This window comes from Orycteropus afer, unplaced genomic scaffold, assembly GCF_000298275.1.
Source record: "Orycteropus afer afer isolate SDZICR_OR568_19922 unplaced genomic scaffold, OryAfe1.0 scaffold00768, whole genome shotgun sequence".
In the NCBI taxonomy this organism is placed as follows: Eukaryota; Metazoa; Chordata; class Mammalia; order Tubulidentata; family Orycteropodidae; genus Orycteropus; species Orycteropus afer.
Window position 1 is genome coordinate 383,871 of NW_006922355.1, and position 16,843 is coordinate 400,713.

The 16,843-nt window shown below is 43.6% G+C and overlaps 2 protein-coding genes across 2 annotated transcripts; one reads left to right on the top strand and one right to left on the bottom strand.

The window, feature by feature from the left end:
- Window positions 1–3,462: 3,462 nt before the first annotated feature.
- TMEM176A (transmembrane protein 176A) lies at window positions 3,463–6,338 on the bottom strand. Its single transcript, XM_042783249.1, has 6 exons — window positions 6,135–6,338; window positions 5,594–5,704; window positions 4,830–4,886; window positions 4,465–4,683; window positions 3,844–3,972; window positions 3,463–3,516 (listed from the first exon to the last, which is right to left on the bottom strand). Exons 1-6 carry the CDS (start codon window positions 6,336–6,338, stop codon window positions 3,463–3,465), a joined length of 774 nt encoding a protein of 257 aa, XP_042639183.1.
- A 4,568-nt stretch (window positions 6,339–10,906) lies between these two features.
- On the top strand, window positions 10,907–15,667 carry TMEM176B (transmembrane protein 176B). The gene is made up of 6 exons (XM_007957653.2): window positions 10,907–11,173; window positions 13,136–13,246; window positions 13,602–13,658; window positions 13,895–14,125; window positions 15,041–15,160; window positions 15,587–15,667. The coding sequence occupies exons 1-6, from the start codon at window positions 10,982–10,984 to the stop codon at window positions 15,665–15,667; spliced, it is 792 nt and encodes a 263-aa protein (XP_007955844.1). The 5' UTR covers window positions 10,907–10,981.
- Window positions 15,668–16,843: the final 1,176 nt, after the last annotated feature.

The window sequence follows — 16,843 nt, forward strand, 5'->3', positions numbered from 1 at the left end:
AAGGAGGGGGAGGCCTTCAACAAGATGGATTGAAACGGTGGCTGCGATGATGGGCTCAAGTATAGCAGGGATTGTGGGGCTGGCGCGCGATCGGGCAGTGTTTCATTCTGCTGTGCATGGGGTCGCTATGAGTCGGAAATGACTCGACGGCACTTAACAACAACAACAACAACATGCACTGATAATATCATAGGAACCTATTACAAATAATGAAGGAAGAATGAAAATTGTGAAAGTGTGCTTCATTGGTGGCCTTATACACTGTCTGAAGAGTATACCTTCTGTGGCATCTGCATAGTTCATTTGCACCAATGACTGACACAATTTAGTTTTTCCTACTATCATTTGAGGTCTGGTAGCATAGTGCCTAAGGCACCTGACTGCTAACTAGAAGGCTGACGGTTCCATCCCACCAGCCACTTCTCGGAAGGAAAATGGGGCAATCTACTTCCATAGTGATACAGCCTCAGAAACCCAAGGAGAGGTCGCTATGAGTCGGGTCCGATTCGAAGGCACATAACAACAACAACAACAAGCTGTGGAAATTCAAGCCACAGCACCATGTTAGCATTAGCTCTTGCATTCTTAGCCTTTCTTGGAGTCCTCACTGCCCCTGTTCACCAAGAATTTTCTTGACATCTCCTTTGATAAGGGTGGATTATTTTTTCTAGTTGTTCACTGAAATTTTAGACTTACACAAGGTTTTTGAAGTTGACTCGTCAATCTATGTGTTTCTGGGCTTTGTTGAATTGTTCAGTTGTTACATGTAGTTTTGAGCTAGAAGAGTTTGCCAGATACCCTTAGGGCACTGTGCAAAATAATTACTAAAGAAGGCAGATGTTTAGAAGGGCCTGCTTGCAGGGCTGGGCCTTATCTGGCATCTGGGATTTAGACTTTGGAGCATCTCCTATGGTGATTAAGTTGTTTTGTGGGCCTCGGGCACTGAATTCTGTTGTACCAGTTTGCCTAGATTGTTTTTATGAATATATATTTAAGACGGACACCTGCTTTTCTTCTAGAAGCCTGCAATCGCAGTAGTCATGATTGGCAGAGAGTGTGCCTATGTTAGCAAATAATAATAATAATAATTCCAGACCTGTTGCCATGTAATCTATTGCAACTCATGGTGATTCCATGTGTTACAAAGTGGAACTCTTCCTTTGGGTTTTTCTTTATGGAATCAAATTGCCAGGCCTTTCTTCTGTGATGCTGCTAGGTGGGTTTGAGCCATCTAAATTTAGGTTAGTATTTCAGCACAAATTGTACTACCTAAGGATGATCATATGTGAGCAGATTCCAAAGGAAACTCTGGTCTCTGAGTCATAAATATGGGAAAAAGAAATTTCATTCTGGAAGGAGGAGTGTTTTCTATGTAATCCTTCATGGTAGGAGAACAGGATTCCTGATTCCTTTGGAACCCACCTGATGTGTCTTTTTCCCTCACTGAAACTGTTTTGTATAATTTTGTTGCAATAAAAGTTATAATGTGGGTGATCATGTGACCCTGAAATACGCAGATACTGGTTTCATGACTCATCTCTCTGAATTCATACTTCTACTTCAATTATTACGTAAAGGCATTAGACTGTGTAATTATAAAAAATTATGGATAACTTTGCCAAGAATGAGAAATCCAGAACATGTAATTATTCTTATGTGGAACATGTACATAGAACAAGAAGCAGTCATTCAAATAGAACAAGGGGATACTGAATGGTTTAAAATCAGGAAAGGTGTGCATCAGGGTTCACTATATTTATTCAATTTGTATGCTGAGAAAATAATTTGAGAAGCTGAATATGAAGAACAATGTGGCATCAGGACTGAAGGAAGAGTCATTAATAAATTGCAATGTGTCGATGTCACTAACATGCTTGCTGAAAGTGAAGAAGACTTGAAGCACTTACTGATGAAAATCAGACTGCAGCTTTCAGTATGGATTACACCTCAACATAAATGAAACAAAAATCCTCACAACTAGGCCAGTAAGAAACATCAAAATAAGTGGATAAAAGATTGAAATTGTCAGGGATTTAATTTTCCTTGGATCCAAAATCAAAGTCCATGGACACACAGGAGTGCATAACTATGAGGGGCACGGGGGGGGGGAGGGTTTGCTGGGGAGGGAGGGGAGGAGACTGGGTTAGGGTTGGGGATGGTAATTGGGGAGTGAAATCAAATGTACATGAAATGTTGAATGTAAAACAAACTTTGCTCTGTAAACTTGCACCTAAAGCATACACACACACACATACACAAAAGTAAAGAAAAAAAATTAACGTCCATGAAAGCAGCAGTCAAGAAATCAAAAGACATATTACACTGGGCAAATCTGGTGCAAAAGATCTCTTAAGCAGAAAGATGTCACTTGGAAAACGAAGGTGGGCCTGAGGGAAGCTATCATATTTTCAATAGCCTCATATGCATGTGAAAGCTGGACAGCGAATAAGGAAGATAAAAGAGGAATTGATGCACTTGAATTGTGATGTTGGTGAAGAATACTGAAAATAGCATGGACTGCCAGAAGAACAAAACATCTGTCTTGGAACAAGTACAGCGGGAATGCTCCTTAGAAGTAAGAATGGCCAGACTTCATCTCACATACATTGGTCATGTTGTGAGATGGACAATTCCCTGGAGAAGGTTATCATGCTGCATAAAGTAGAAGGTAAACTAAAAAGGGGGAGACCCTGAATGAGACAGATTGACATAGTGATTGCAACAATGGCCCCAAGCATAGCAAGCATTGTGAAGATGGCACAGGACTGGACAGTGTTTCATTCTGTTGCACGTAGGGTTGCTATGAGTCAGAACTGACTTGAGAGAACATAACAATAACAAATATTTTGGACTTTCTCTCACTTTTTTGATAGTTTAGCCATACATTAAAATATATGTGATCCGTTAAGCTATTTCTTTTAGGGTTTCTATTTTCTATTGTTGGAAGCCCTATCTTAAAGAAAAAAAAGGTTTATGATTTCTTCTTGGTGTTATGTTATCTATTTCTTAGTATCTACAGACAGTCAAAATAACAAATATAATTTTCAGTTGTCAAAGATTCTCCCTCTGACACCTGAATGGCAAGGAATGCAACTCATAGGCTCAGCTGCCTCTGACCTTGGCAAGTAGGCATTTGCACCTACAATTCCAATGCAACCACAAAGTCAGTCTAATACCAGGGATAGCAACTTAATACACCAGTAGGAAGTTAGGAAACTGTGCGAGGAGCATCTTAATTTTGCTGTTGGCTTATTCTCTACTACTTCTTCCAACCAAGGGAACTTCTCTGGAATAACAAAACAAGAAGGTGGGAGTAATACTACAAGATATTTTATTATCCAACTTCTATTCAAGAAGGGTTGCAAATCCAGCAGATGTTGAAGGTGAGCAAAGAATGGGATGAAACCAGGCAACTGGATCATGAGGAAGGAAAATGGGTAAGTCAGATGCAGGGACAAGTACTCAGGCAGAAGTAGGGCTGCATTCCATCACCAACATATCCTTCTGGTCCCATTCCTAAGGAGGGCAGAGGTATGATAACCCTGATGGCGAGGAAAGGACAATTGCTCTATGGCAGGGCAGCTCTGGAGCCAGGCAGGGATAAACATCAGTCTCATGGCATCTGACACACAGTGTCCCAAAGGCCTGGCAGGGATCTTGACTTTCCAGAGACCACTTGGTATAAGACAGGGGCTCTTTGGGCTGGGTCACTTCTGGGGTGGCAACTGCAATATGCGACTCACAATAATATGTCCTTTCTTTCCCAAAATTTAATCTCAATTCTTGTGCTCTCTGGACAGCTATGTTACCCTGAATGTACACAGACACAGTTTTAGGACTTACCTCCACAGATAGGGGTTTTCTCCAGCAGTGCAAACACAGGCAGACTAGAGGAACCACAGGGGCTAGAGATGCCACCAGCAAGAGAATCCAGACACCCAGGAGCATGGTCTGGAAGCCTCTGTACAGGGCCTGTGGACAGAGAACAAAAGCCATAGGCACAGGGTGCCCATTACTATCTCTTCTCTGTCCTTATTCATTACTCACACATGCACATTCCACCCCTTTGTCCAGCATCTGTAGCTTCTAGAAGGACTTAGGAAGGGATCCCTCTGTGGAATCAACACAGCTCTGTAGTGCTCCCACAGGGCCTCTTGTTCTCATCTGTCAGTGATGGGCTGGCTGTGACTGGAGTCTGTGACAACCATAAGGGTTTGTGAGGATTGAGGAGAAGCAGTAATTACAAACCTACACTTCTCTTTCCCTGAACTTTGAAAACTTGCAGGATTTATTAATTTATTCTTAGTATTTTCCACTGGTCTGTAATGCCCCCAAAGCAGGTATCATTCCTGTTCATGTTGCATCTCTGGTCCCAGCGACCCAGGTAGGTGTTGAGTGGGTAGCAAACATTGTTGCTGGAGAGTCCAACTCTCCTCCTGGTGGCAACCCTTCTGGATCACTCACCACCAGCATGTCCATGTAAGAAAGGCACAGGTGAAGTCTCCTGGCTTCTTCTGGATTCAGTGTGCTGACTGGTGGGGTGGGCCAGCTCTGCTGGGAGGAACTGTCACAGATATAGTACCCATTATGGAAGGGGTCCCAGTAGAGCTCATTAGCTCCAATTCTAATGGCAGCAACAGCAGTGGAGAAAGCAGTCAAGGCCAGCAGGGTCCTCAGGAAGCCCTGTGGGGAGAGGAAAGCTGTCACTGTGATGATTTCATAGTTTCTCCTGGACTCTAGCTCAAGGAAGCAAATAGGCCATGTAGATCAGGCATTATGGGTCAGGTGTTTTGGGATGACCCCAGCTTGAGCGTCTTCCATGAACTTACCCAGAAGTTGCCATGCTTTTGCTCATGAAAAAAGGCAACAGTTCCAGCTAGCATAGCCTAGGAAGAAATTGAAGCAGGAGCAGGATGAGTACAGGATATGCAACTTCCTTATGTCACTGGCTTCTCTTCCCTTTCTGACTCCCCTGACAGCTGGTAACCTAGCAGGTCCAGCATGCTGCTTTGATAAGGGGTTGGGGTGTAGATAAATCCCTGAGGTGAGGCTGCTGGGCACTGCTATAGTGATGTTTAAATGTGCTTTTTATCATGGCTAACTCGAAGTCCCCCTTTGCCACTACATTGTTTTTAAGTAGTACCAGGTGCTTTCTGAAAGTTCAAAGGGGAGGATCTTGTGCATAGAACAAGGCCACCTAAATCTGTGAGGTAGGGTAGGAGCTTTAGGGACTTATCCTGGAGACTTCCCAGTGGCAAAAGAGTCTGGTGGAAGGAGGGAAGATGAGGTGTTATTTTCCGTGGATGGTAGTGGGAGGTAACAAGGTGATGGGAAAGCACTGGATGAAGATTGGGAGTTTGGCTACTGACAGGACATGTGGCTTCATCCCCCTTAGTTATTTCTCATCTGCAGAGAAGGGAATTGCCTTAATGATGTAAGGTCTTTTTGATTTCTAACATTCTACCATACAGTGTGGATAGTGATGGTGATGAAGTTGATGGTAATGATGACAGTATTCCTATTGTCTCTGATAGAAGGTCCTCCACCTGCCCCTTCTTGAGCCCCTGTCAGCCTTCCTTCCAGCTCAACTTACCAGTACCCCTGTCCAGATGGCAGCCCCTGAGCTCAGCAGATAGGAGTAGTTGCAGATGTAGAGGAATCCTCCCAAGACTCCACTCAAGATGCCCAGAAGAATCTGCATCACCTGAAGCATAGAAAGCCCATCTCCCAGAGTGTGGGTTTAAGGTCAGTCTCTGCCCCAGACCTCAGGGGAGCTTGAGGTCCTGACCACTCCAAGCATTAAATGTTCAAACCCCTGAGAACAAGCATGCATACCAGCCTAGTCTTAGGGAGGTTTGTGATGGAGTGTGGGGGCTCCACTGAGTGGGGTTATAAAAGGACAGTGCCTCCCATCCCTGCACCCCTTTATCCTACACCCAACTATACCCACAGCTTTGATTAAAAAGGTCAGCAAGTGAGAAAAAAAAAACAGAAGAGAGCACTGAGAACTTGATATTTAGTAGCAGGAAACCATGGTTTCAGTGTGCTAATTGGAGCAAAAGTGCCAGCAGAGAGGATCTGCCTTAGGCTTCATGTGAGGGCCACAGTTCCATGTGGAAGTTGGCTGTACTCACCCAGGATGCCACTAGCAGCTGGCTGATATTTGAGGCCTGGGTGGTGGTGCCCTTGAGGTGGGCCCAGGACCGCAGCTGGAGGCATGTTGCCAGTAGGAGCTTGGCCAGAGCAGACTCCTGGTGGATATGCACCTCAATGAGGGAGGGCTGGGGTACCACAGGGGCCAGCTCACTGCAATCTTTAGTCCCTGCACCAGTGGACATCCTGTATAGGAGGAGGAAGGAACATTAATGAGGACAAGGTGGCACAAGATAGTTTACATTTGCCAACATTTTATTGGTATTGGGGCAGACAGGCAGTGAGAGCAGAGACACTGTGGTAGGCCCCAGTTAGCAAACTGCAACCCAATCTCTTTAAGGGTGTCAGGATGGGGATAGTCTGCCTTTAAGCCTACTGAACTTTACCCTTTGCTCCATCTTTAGTGATCCCCCACATCTTCCCCCCACCCACCACTACATGGGAAGCTGAAGGTAGAGGTAACCTGTGAGGCAAGGTGGAGGTTTTGGGAACTAGTTTTGAAACTGTCTTTTCAGGGGTTCCTATGCAAGAGAGTGTCTGGGGAAAAGGGATAGGTAAACTGTGAGGGCCCTCCTCACCTGCTCTCCTCTGGGTCCTTGTGGCCTTGTGTGCAGAGTTAGGGCTGGGAGGAGCATGTGCTGGAGCTGAACCCAGACAGAGGGAGAAGGAAGTTGGCTGAGGGTTAGAAAAGAAAGGAGGGGCATGATGGATTTCAGCACTACAATTTCCCAGCAGAGAGCAGTGGAAAGGGGCCTCCGTTGGGTTTTCCAGCTGCTAGTGGATCAATCAGCTCTGGTCAGCTGGAGAGAGTGAGGGATAGGGAGGATGACCCTGGGGACACAGAGTTGAGGAACTCTAGGATACACTATGAGGCTGTCCTCTCGCCAACTCCTACGGAGGTCAATGTTTTCAGAACACTGAGTGTATGTGTTATATGAATGAATGTGTCTTGTCTGAGTGGGTGTGAGTGTGTGTGTGATCTGAATCAGTGTGTGTGTTGTCTGAAAGAATGTGAGTGTGTGTGTTGTCTGAATGTGTGAGTGGTGTCATCTGATTGGGTGGAGTGTGTGTACATTCTTACAAAGGTATCTCTGTCTTCTGCCAGCCTGATTATTTAATACTGAAAATCCCCAGAGGGGCCCTTTTTGCCCAGCTGTTTGCTGGGAAATTGTGATAGCGAAGCTCAGCCCCTTACACTCCCTTTTCATTTCTGACTCTCAGCCAGTTTCCTTCTTCTTCTATCTGGTTTCAGCTCCAGTGCAGGCTCCTCCTAGCTCTCACTTTGTTCACTCTGTTGCCTGGGCCCAGAGAAGAGCAGGTGAGGCAAGACCCCTACAGTCCAATTGGCCCCTTTCTTGGGAGAATCTTTAATGTAGAAGTCCCTCCCAGGGAAATTTCCAAGACCAATCCCCAAATCCCTAGTTCTAACTCCCAGATCTCTCTCAGGATTTACTTGAAGGGAAGGATTCACTAGACAGAATTGACTCTGGGAAAATGGCAGAGCAGGTAATCCTGGTCAACCTCAGCTGCTTTTTACTCCATGTGTCTAATGCCTTCCCCTAGTTCTGATTGGTGTAGGGATATTCTGGCTTTTAGTGTTGACCAAAGATTTAAAGTGCAGCTCTGCTGTGGAGCAGTGCTGGTGTGGAAATATGGGGTAGAGTGGATTTATGCCATTCTTTCCCCAGCTCCAGGGAAAAGTCCAGGGCAGCAGGGTCAGAGTTCATATCCTCTGAGACCAGAGGAAGAGCAAGGGAGGCAGATCTGGCAGTGGGATTGGATGGGAGAAGTGGTACCCAGGAGGCTCAAAGGTGTTGGAACACAAGCTGCTGACTTTATGTTGGTCACTGGGCATTGATAGAAGAGCTGCCTTGAATTTGGGGCTGGACTTCCTTTGTGTATTTTGTACAAGTTTGAGTCTCTTTTGTTCATTTGTAAAATTGTCAAATACGTTCCCTTTCTAACTAAAAGGTGATAAGGAAGCAAAAGAATGAGACTGCCTTCAAAAGTGAGTAGAATGAATACAAACACGAGGACTTTAAGGTTTGTATCACTGCTGGGGAGCCCTGCTGGTGCAATCTTTAAGCACTCAGCTGTTAACAGAAAGGTCAGTGACTCAAACACAGCAGCTGTTCCATGGGAGAAAGAGGTGACAGTTTTGTTTCCATAAAGATTACACCCTTGGAAACCCTATGGGGCAGTTCTACTCAGGACTATATGGATACTATGAATTGACTTGATGGCAATGGGTTAGGTTTTTGGCTCATTGTTGCTGGTGATTTTGGATTGTTAACAATATTCCACTTAATGGGGAGGTGCATTAGTATTGTCTGTGGAGTTTTTTTTTTTTTTGGAGGTACCCAAGTTGATTCTGATGTGTATATGGAGAAGTAAACTAGCATGGCTATTACAGTCCCAAAAGAGAAAATGACAAATGGGGTCAAAATCACCCAACTAGATATTAAGCTCTTTTATTTACAATTGTCGTATATGTGGTGTATGTGACTCATATGACATACCAGAGGACTTACCATGGAGATTAGAATAGCTGTCAATTCCTAAGGGAACATACATTTAGCTCAGGGTAACATTTCAAATCTGTAAGAGAAAGATGACTTATTCCACAAATGATACTGGGACAAAAGAGTAACCATCTAAAGAAAATAAAATTTTGGTTCATGACTCCCAACTTACATCAAGATAAATTCCAGATGGATCAATGTTTAAATGTGAAAACGGAAAGCATAACAAATTAGAAGAAAGCATAGAAAAATAACTTTATAACTTTGAAATGGAGAAGTCCTTTTTAAGATTTTCTAACAGAAAACATAAAAAGGATAAAAAATGTTGATTATATAAAAATAAAATAAACAAAGAGAAACGTAGACTTTTAAATGGTGGCATTTTATTGCATAAAGTTGATGAAAAACTGCAATGGAATATAATTTTCCCCATATAAATTTGAAAAAGGTAAAGCTTTTTAACATACCCGTTTTGCTGTGGGAGGCAGAATGGGTAGTAAGCATGCTGGGACAATGATCCTGCACTGTAGATTGCTTCCAATTCAGGCAGGGAAATGTACCAATATTTATCTACTAAAATCCCAAATGTGCACTCTCAGTGATCCAGCAAGCCCATACTGTCTGTGAAAACAAGGATTGGAAATAACCTACATGTTTATCAGTAAGGGAGTACGTAAATAAATTATGATGGATTCATATAGTGGAAGTTTTTTAATGGGGTGATGTAAGATTCTTTACAAAACATAGTTTTGTGAACAAAGCACTGTGCATAACAGTGTGTAGAGTATGAAAAATCTACTCTCTGACTATTTTGCACATCAATGACATATATCTGGCAGTAATGAATGCAAAGATGCTAGATGAGAGTAACTTTGGCTGTGATGTTTAAGTTTGTGTGTTTTGTTTGCAAGGCCATGCTTCCCAGTGTTTAGGTAGTTGTGTAATGATGTGACTTGTTGTGTTGTTGTTGTTATGTGCCGTCAAGTCAGACCCGACTCACTGCGACCCCTCCTTGGGTTTCCGAGGCAGTATCACTACGGAAGTAGATTGCCCCATCTTCCTTCTGAGGAGTGGCTGGTGGGTTTGAACTGCCAGCCTTCTAGTTAGCTGACTTAGCTGTTACATAACCTTATAATTTGACAGTTAGGTAATGATGTAATGATCCTCGATTTTGTGATTGGATGCCATCCTCCATTTTTGCATAACATTGATTTTCCCATAATGACCTTGTCTTTAGAACCTAATATCATTAAAGGAGGACTGAGTATACATATATGTGTTGCTGTTGTTGTGTGCCATCGAGTTGGACCCAACTCATAGCGACCCCTCCTTGGGTTTCCAAGGCAGTATCACTGTGGTAGTAGATTGCCTAACCTTCCTTCCAAGGAATGGCTAATGGGTTTGAACCCCTAGCCTTCTGATTAGCAGTCAAGTGCCTATAGGAACTATGCTACCACAGCTTATACACACACACACACACACACATACATATACATATACACATATATGCATAAACACATACACACACACAGAACTTCTGACATATTTGAGTTATGGTGAACCTCACAACAGTGCTTGTTTTACTACATACATTGTTGTAGCATGTAATTTTCTGGTGTTCACTCATAGACATTTATATGTAATGTTTGCAACCCCTAAAGACAACTAAAGATTGGATTTATGAAGATGCCAATCATAAAATATAACAATAATGAAAACTAAAAAAGAAAAAAAGTTGAAGTATTAGACTTATGTCAGAACTGATTTGCAATGAAGTCATTGTAATAGAACCTTGTCATAAGTCAGGGACCACATACCCTAAATCAATCACTAAGATAGTTCACAGTCTTTTCTTTGGTCCCACTCTTGACCCTCAACAAAGTGCATCAGATCACATTGGGAAGAGGAATTAGAATGTACATGGTGTAACACGAGAGGGGATTCTGATTTTCATCCCAAGTTAAAGTCACAATAATATTGATACTTACACTGAGAAAACTTTTGTATCTTGACAAGGAAACTATTTTCTCTCATGCAACACCAACAACACAACGCACTCCGATCAAGTTAGATCCGACACATAGCGACCCCTCCTGGGGTTTCTGAGACAGTATCACTACAGAAGTAGATTGCCCAACCTTCCTTCCGAGGAGTGGCTGGTGGGTTTGAACTGCCAGCCTTCTGGTTAGCAAATACCTTAGGGACTAAACCATCAGAGATCCTTCTTTTTACCTGATGTTCCATCTCCTAGGTCCCAGACTTCACTTTTGTATCTCTTTTCCCTGACAGGTAGAACGACCCCAAACATGGTGACTGTGAATGGAATTGATGTGGCCTCTACATTGCCCCAGCCCACCCACATCAACATCCACATCCACCAGCAATCAACATTGGTCCAACTTTTAAAGGCTGGGTGCTCCATGGTGTGTCAACTCTCTTACCCTCAGGACACTATCTCACCCAAAGCCAGGATGAACCATGGGCAACTGGCACTAGGGGTAAGCTTGGGCAGGAGAATCAGTGAACAAAATGACACAGAAGATGCAAACAAGAAACATAGGTTGAATCCCCATGAGGTGGGGCATGAGAACTCAGTACTCAACACTTTACTTTTCCAGAGAGGATTTAGGACCTTCCCTGACCCCATGGTTTAAGAGACAGTTTGGAAAAGAAGGGTTTGGAAGTTTTCCCCAGAGATTTGCATGAGAAGGAACTATCATCCTTTTCTTTTGGGCAAAGGAGTAGTCTAGCCAGGGGTGGGATGATGGGTAGGAGACTCTCTATAGACTGTTAATTCAGTTCAATTGAACCTGTGTGAGCTGAGGGTATGCAGTGTGCAAAGCAGTATGTTGGCACTTCAGGGTAAACTACAGTGAGAATCCCTAATTTATGGCCTAAAGTGCTCTCCTCTCATCAGAAAGGATCAAGTAGCCATGCCAATGACTGGAATTAAAGGTAGACTAGGTGACATGAGAGATAAGACATACAAAAGGCACTTTAAGAAGCTTCCTGGAGGAGTTGGCATCTGAGCCAAACCCTGAACAGAGAAGTGGGTTTGGATGGAGAAAGATGTAAGACTGAAGGAAAGAGCTCCAGGTTAAGAGGATGGTAGGACCAAAGGCCAAGAAGAGAGAAATCTGAGGGTTGGCTCTGCAATCCTAGCTCCCATGAGTCTTGCATGTGAAGAATATGAAAGGGAGTTATGACCAAAGAGACTGGAATGCAGACCAGGGACATACTCTCCAGGGCCAGGAAGTCAAGGGGACGTTTCTGTCTTGAGTCAGTTTCAGTGGTGGGAGCACTGTTTGTTGATTCTGAGCAGGAAGCTGGACTCTATGCTGTCTTGTAAAGGGGTATAGTTAAGAAGTACCCAGGGCCTGCACTTTTATGTGCAGGAAAGTCTGGGAAACCCATGATGTAGGAATGAATGGATTTGAGTAGAAGGGAAGAAACAAATCCGAAACCATGCCAAGATTTGGAGCTTGGCTGACCAGAAAAATGGAATTATGGAAGTCAGGAGAGGCAGACACAGGATTGGAAATGAAAGCCATATACTGCAGCTCAGACCTGATAAGGTCGCTGCCCACTCTGTGGGAAACTCCAGAGCAGAGTTCCCATTCTGCTTACCAGAAATCTGGCGGTTCAAACCCACCAGCCTTCCTCGGAAGGATGGTTGGGCAATCTACGTCTGTAGTGATACTGCCTCAAAAACCAAAGGAGGGGTCACTATGAGTTGGGTTTGACTCGATGGCACATAACAACAACAAACATTGGATAGAAATGGTCCTTGTGTCACTGTATGCTTAGCACTGGCTGAGGCCATCCTGAAAGAGTATGCTTTCAGCTTGAAAGAAGAGGAGGAAGCTGAAACAGATTTGGGTCTGTCACAGAAGCCCTCAGAATTACCTGTTTGTATCAAAAGAAAGGCTGTGGCCAGAACCTGAGATCAAGCTGACGGTTTGAATGGGATGATGGGAGTGTCAAGGGAATATGAAAAGAAAAGGTGAGAATTATCATGTGGACTGACCAAGTGTGGTTGTTGTTGTTATATGCCGTTGAGTGGGCCCCGACTCATAGCGACCCCTCCTTGGGTTTCCGAGGCGGTATCACTATGGAAGTAGGATTGCCCAACCTTCCTTCCGAGGAGTGGCTGGTGAGTTTGAACTGCCAGCCTTCTGGTTAGCAGTCAAGTGCCTTAGACACTATGCTACCAGAGCTCCTACCAAGTGTGGTAGTTGGAGAAATAATCAAAGGTAAACACCTAGGCACATAGGAGGGGTGAGAGGAGACAGGGTCAGTGTGACCTCATAGGTGTGAAGGAAACAGAACATATCAAAATCGGAAGATTTAGAGTGGTCCACAGATAAAGATAGTAGAGTCACCTTGGTCACAGCTTGGGCAGCTGGCCCTGGGATGTGTCAGTTCATGGGAAGGATCTGGATTATCATCTTGTCTTGAAGGTGACCCAGATACTGTTGGGGGTTGTGAGCTGTGCTCTTGGAGTTTTCCTCTACTTTGGGCCTCGGACCGAGCTGCATGCCTCAGGCTGTGCCTTCTGGGCTGGAACTGTGGTAAGCACAGAAGAGGCTGAATAGAGAGGCTGGGTGGAGGGAAGAGGCTAAGGCCAAGGAGAAAATTTCTTTGGATCTGGGCAAAGGGCTTGGGGAAGAAAACAAAGGCTTATGAAAAAAACTGCCTTAAGGTGTGGGTACAATCGTCCTCACTCATGATTTTTCTATTTATGGCAAGTTTGGGAAGGGTGGGGCCATTGTACCTGAAGTATTGTCCACGCAATAGGTTTTCTTGCCTGTCCCACAGATCTTGCTTTGAATGGGTTGTCCTAGGAATTTTCTTGGGGAAGGGTGATGGTAGATAATTTGAGGGATAGTAAATTGGAGGCATTTTCCTGGTGTTTTCTCTTCCCAGGCTATTGTGTCAGGAGCAGGGACCATTGCTCATGAGAAGAGCCAAAGCCGACTTTCAGTGAGTCCTGAGGACATTTCTGTCCACTGCCTTCTTCATCTCCCCCCTCATATATTTCTGTCTTTCTACCTATATTTTCCCTCTCTCTTATCTTTTGGTTCCCAATATCATGAAGTCCATTGTGAAAGGCTAGGAAAGTTTCCTAAGACAGAGCGGAGAAGAGGAGACAGGCTGAGGATAGAACTTGTTTCTCTCCCATCAACAGAGGGTTTGCATCTTGAACCTCTCTCTTGTAGGCCTATGTGTCAGGTCTGCTCACCTTAGCTGGCATCACCACGGTCCTGGTAGCTGTTGTTTTCTGTGTGAATAGTTTAAAGGTGCAAACAAATGGCTTCTTCTACATTGGCTCAGTGTGTTACCGCCCCACCATTGACGGTACAACCAGTGGATACACATGGATGAGGAGAAGCAAGAGTGACTCGAAATGGAGGGAGAATCAATGCAAGTCCTACATGCAGATGCTGATGGTGAGAAAAAAGTTCAGTCTCCAAGGACCCACCACAAGGAACTGCAGTACATTGGAGACCAGAGATGAGAGCTCATAGAGCTTGGGCCCAATCCTATGTTTGTGATTCAGGATGTTTTAATTGAATCTTGAGAAATTTCTAAAAGCTGTGTAACAAGAAGCTTCCCTAAAGCAAAATGGGAGAAAAAAAAATGGAGTCATTTAAAAAAGAGATTGTGGGCCACCTTTCTGATTTTTTCTGGTGTGGGTGTGCTCCAGTTACCTACCACTGCATAACAAATGACTCAAAACATACACTACAGTGTATTGTCATCTCTCTCAGTTCTGTGGGCTGACTGGGCTCAGATTGGCACTTCCTACCTGGGTTCTCTTACTCACGCTGTTGCAGTAAGGTGTTGGGGCTTGTCATCTGAAGGATCACCTAAATTGGACAACCAAGACTTCCTCATGTGGCTTGTATCTGATGCCAGCTGTTGGCTCAGAGTGCAGCTGGGCTGCCTTCCAGAGCACCTTTAGTGGCTTGGGCTTCTCATAGCACAGCAACTAGGTCCCAACAGACAGTATCTCAATTGTGAGCATTTTAAGAGGTAGTAAACCGAAGTTAAATACTACCCTGTAATTGGCATAGTGCTACTGTCAGTGTATTTTATTGGTCATAGAAGTCATAGGGTCCATCCAGAGTTTAGAGAATGGAGAGAGATCCTCTACCTCTTTGTACAGAGTGGCAATGGGATATTACAGACAAACAAAATGGGTGAGAGACATGGCTTCCAAATGATTAGATACTACAATCTGCCTTGGTGAGAAGTAACTAGATGGACAGTCTGATACCTGGGTGGGTTGATGAGGTGGTGGTAAGAGCAGTATTGGAGGATGGGACTCTTGGCTATGTCGTTTCCCCTTTTTTCTTTTTCAGAACTTATTCCTAGGAATCCGTATTCTGTTCCTGGCTGTCTGTGTCCTGCAGGCTATTGTGTCCTTGACTTTCCTGGGCATTGGTTTTCGAAGTTTGTGTAGCCAGAGCTCCCAGCCCCTGGTGAGTTGTCATGGACGCACTGCTGAAGAAACGTGGATTGGGCTGGTAATGCTCTGGGGATGGGAGGACATTTGAGTCGGGGACACTGTTGGTAGGAGGTCATGCTCTACCTTTCTCAGCTTCTCAGCACTTGACTCTTGCCTTTGTTATCTGATAAATGTAACCCCGTCACTGTGTCCTGATCCTCTACTGGCCACCTTTACTCAATTTTCCCCATTCCCTGCCCTCTGTCCCATATATTTGTCCAGATTTCCTTCCTTGGTCACCTTATCTTTTTGCTTGATCCCCATTTACTGTCAGCTTTTCCTTTTCCTTCTTTCATTTTTCTGAAATAATTTTCTAAGTTATATGAAGTTAGCTCCTCCCTGATTTTTTTTTTTTTTTTTTTGCCTAAGAATTGATTTTTTTTCCATTTTTTTCTCTCAGTCTGAGGAAGGACCAAAGAAGAAGTTATTGTGTGAGATTTCTGTGCCTTCTCCCCCTCAGGAAAAACCCTTCATGGATTGAAGGAAAGCTTCCATCATCCAGTGAGCTACCAGGACCTGAATTTCCCTTCCTGAGCAGGCCAGGCCTGTGAGGAGGACTGTCTTGCTCTCCCAGAATCCCTCATTGGCCTGTTCCTTAAGCTCAGTTTTTCTTTTGGCCACTGTACAGCCTTGCCTCCTTCTTTCTTGCCTTATCACCCTCTTACCCACTATGCCCATTCCAGTGTTCTCAGTTCAATAAACATATATCGTCTCATTTTCTCTAACCAAAATTTAAAAGAAACAACTAAGGCAAATAATCTTAAATAGAAATAATATGATCTCTCTCTATCTCTCTTTTTATGAGGTGATATGCTGTGGACAGCCTTTGTGTAATATGTATGAAATTAAACCAAAGGATTTTTATCACACAGGAATGAGATCTCTATCATATTAAATTTACTTTTGTTTTGCTTTCTCATACAAGTGACAAAATTCCTTTTTATGATTTCCTTCCAGTTAAAATAACTCTAATGTGCTCAATATTTTTACCGATTAAGATTGTTTCTAATAATTTTCAGCTATAACCTATAGGCTTTAAAGAATTATGAAAAGTCATGGAAGGGTTTTTCCTTCCTCCCTCCTTTCCTTCTTTATTCTTTTGCAATAATTAGTGTTGTCTCTCTCAATCTGTCTCTCTTTCTGTCTGTCCACAGAAACATGTTGGGTGTCATAGAGTTGGTTCTGGGTCTTAGTGACCTTATGTGAAACAGAACCAAACAAAGTCAAGTTCTATGCTATTCTCACAATTGTTCTTATGTTTGAGACCATCATCGCAACCACTGTGTCAATCCATCCTGTTGAGTGTCTTCCCCTTTTTTTGCTAACCTCTAATTTACCAAGCATGGTATCTTTCTCCATAGATTAGTCCCTTCTGACAACATGGCCAAAATACAAGAGATGAAGTCTGGCCATTCTTGCTTCTAAGAAGTATTCTCAATGTACTATTTCCAAGAGAGATTTCTTTGTTCTTCTGGCAGCCTATGGTACATTCAATATCCTTTCCCAATACCACAATTCAAATGTATCAATTCCTCTGCAACCTTTTTTATTCATTGTACAGCTTTCACATGAATATAAGACCATTGAAAATACTATGGCTTGAGTCAGACAACTTAGTCTTCAAAGTGACATCTTTGCACTTAGACACTTCAAAGAG

Bases quoted from the DNA above. Each gene is read 5' to 3' on its own strand.
- TMEM176A (XM_042783249.1), bottom strand. From the start codon at position 6,338: ATGTCCACTGGTGCAGGGACTAAAGATTGCAGTGAGCTGGCCCCTGTG. The intron at 4,887-5,593 runs GTAAGTTGAGCT...ATTTCTTCCTAG, and splicing joins CCATCTGGACAGGGGTACTG to GCTATGCTAGCTGGAACTGT. The intron at 3,517-3,843 runs GTAAGTCCTAAA...TGCCCTCCTTAG, and splicing joins GAAAACCCCTATCTGTGGAG to GAATGGGACCAGAAGGATAT.
- TMEM176B (XM_007957653.2), top strand. From the start codon at position 10,982: ATGGTGACTGTGAATGGAATTGATGTGGCCTCTACATTGCCCCAGCCC. The intron at 14,126-15,040 runs GTGAGAAAAAAG...TTTCTTTTTCAG, and splicing joins CCTACATGCAGATGCTGATG to AACTTATTCCTAGGAATCCG. The intron at 15,161-15,586 runs GTGAGTTGTCAT...TTTTTCTCTCAG, and splicing joins GCCAGAGCTCCCAGCCCCTG to TCTGAGGAAGGACCAAAGAA.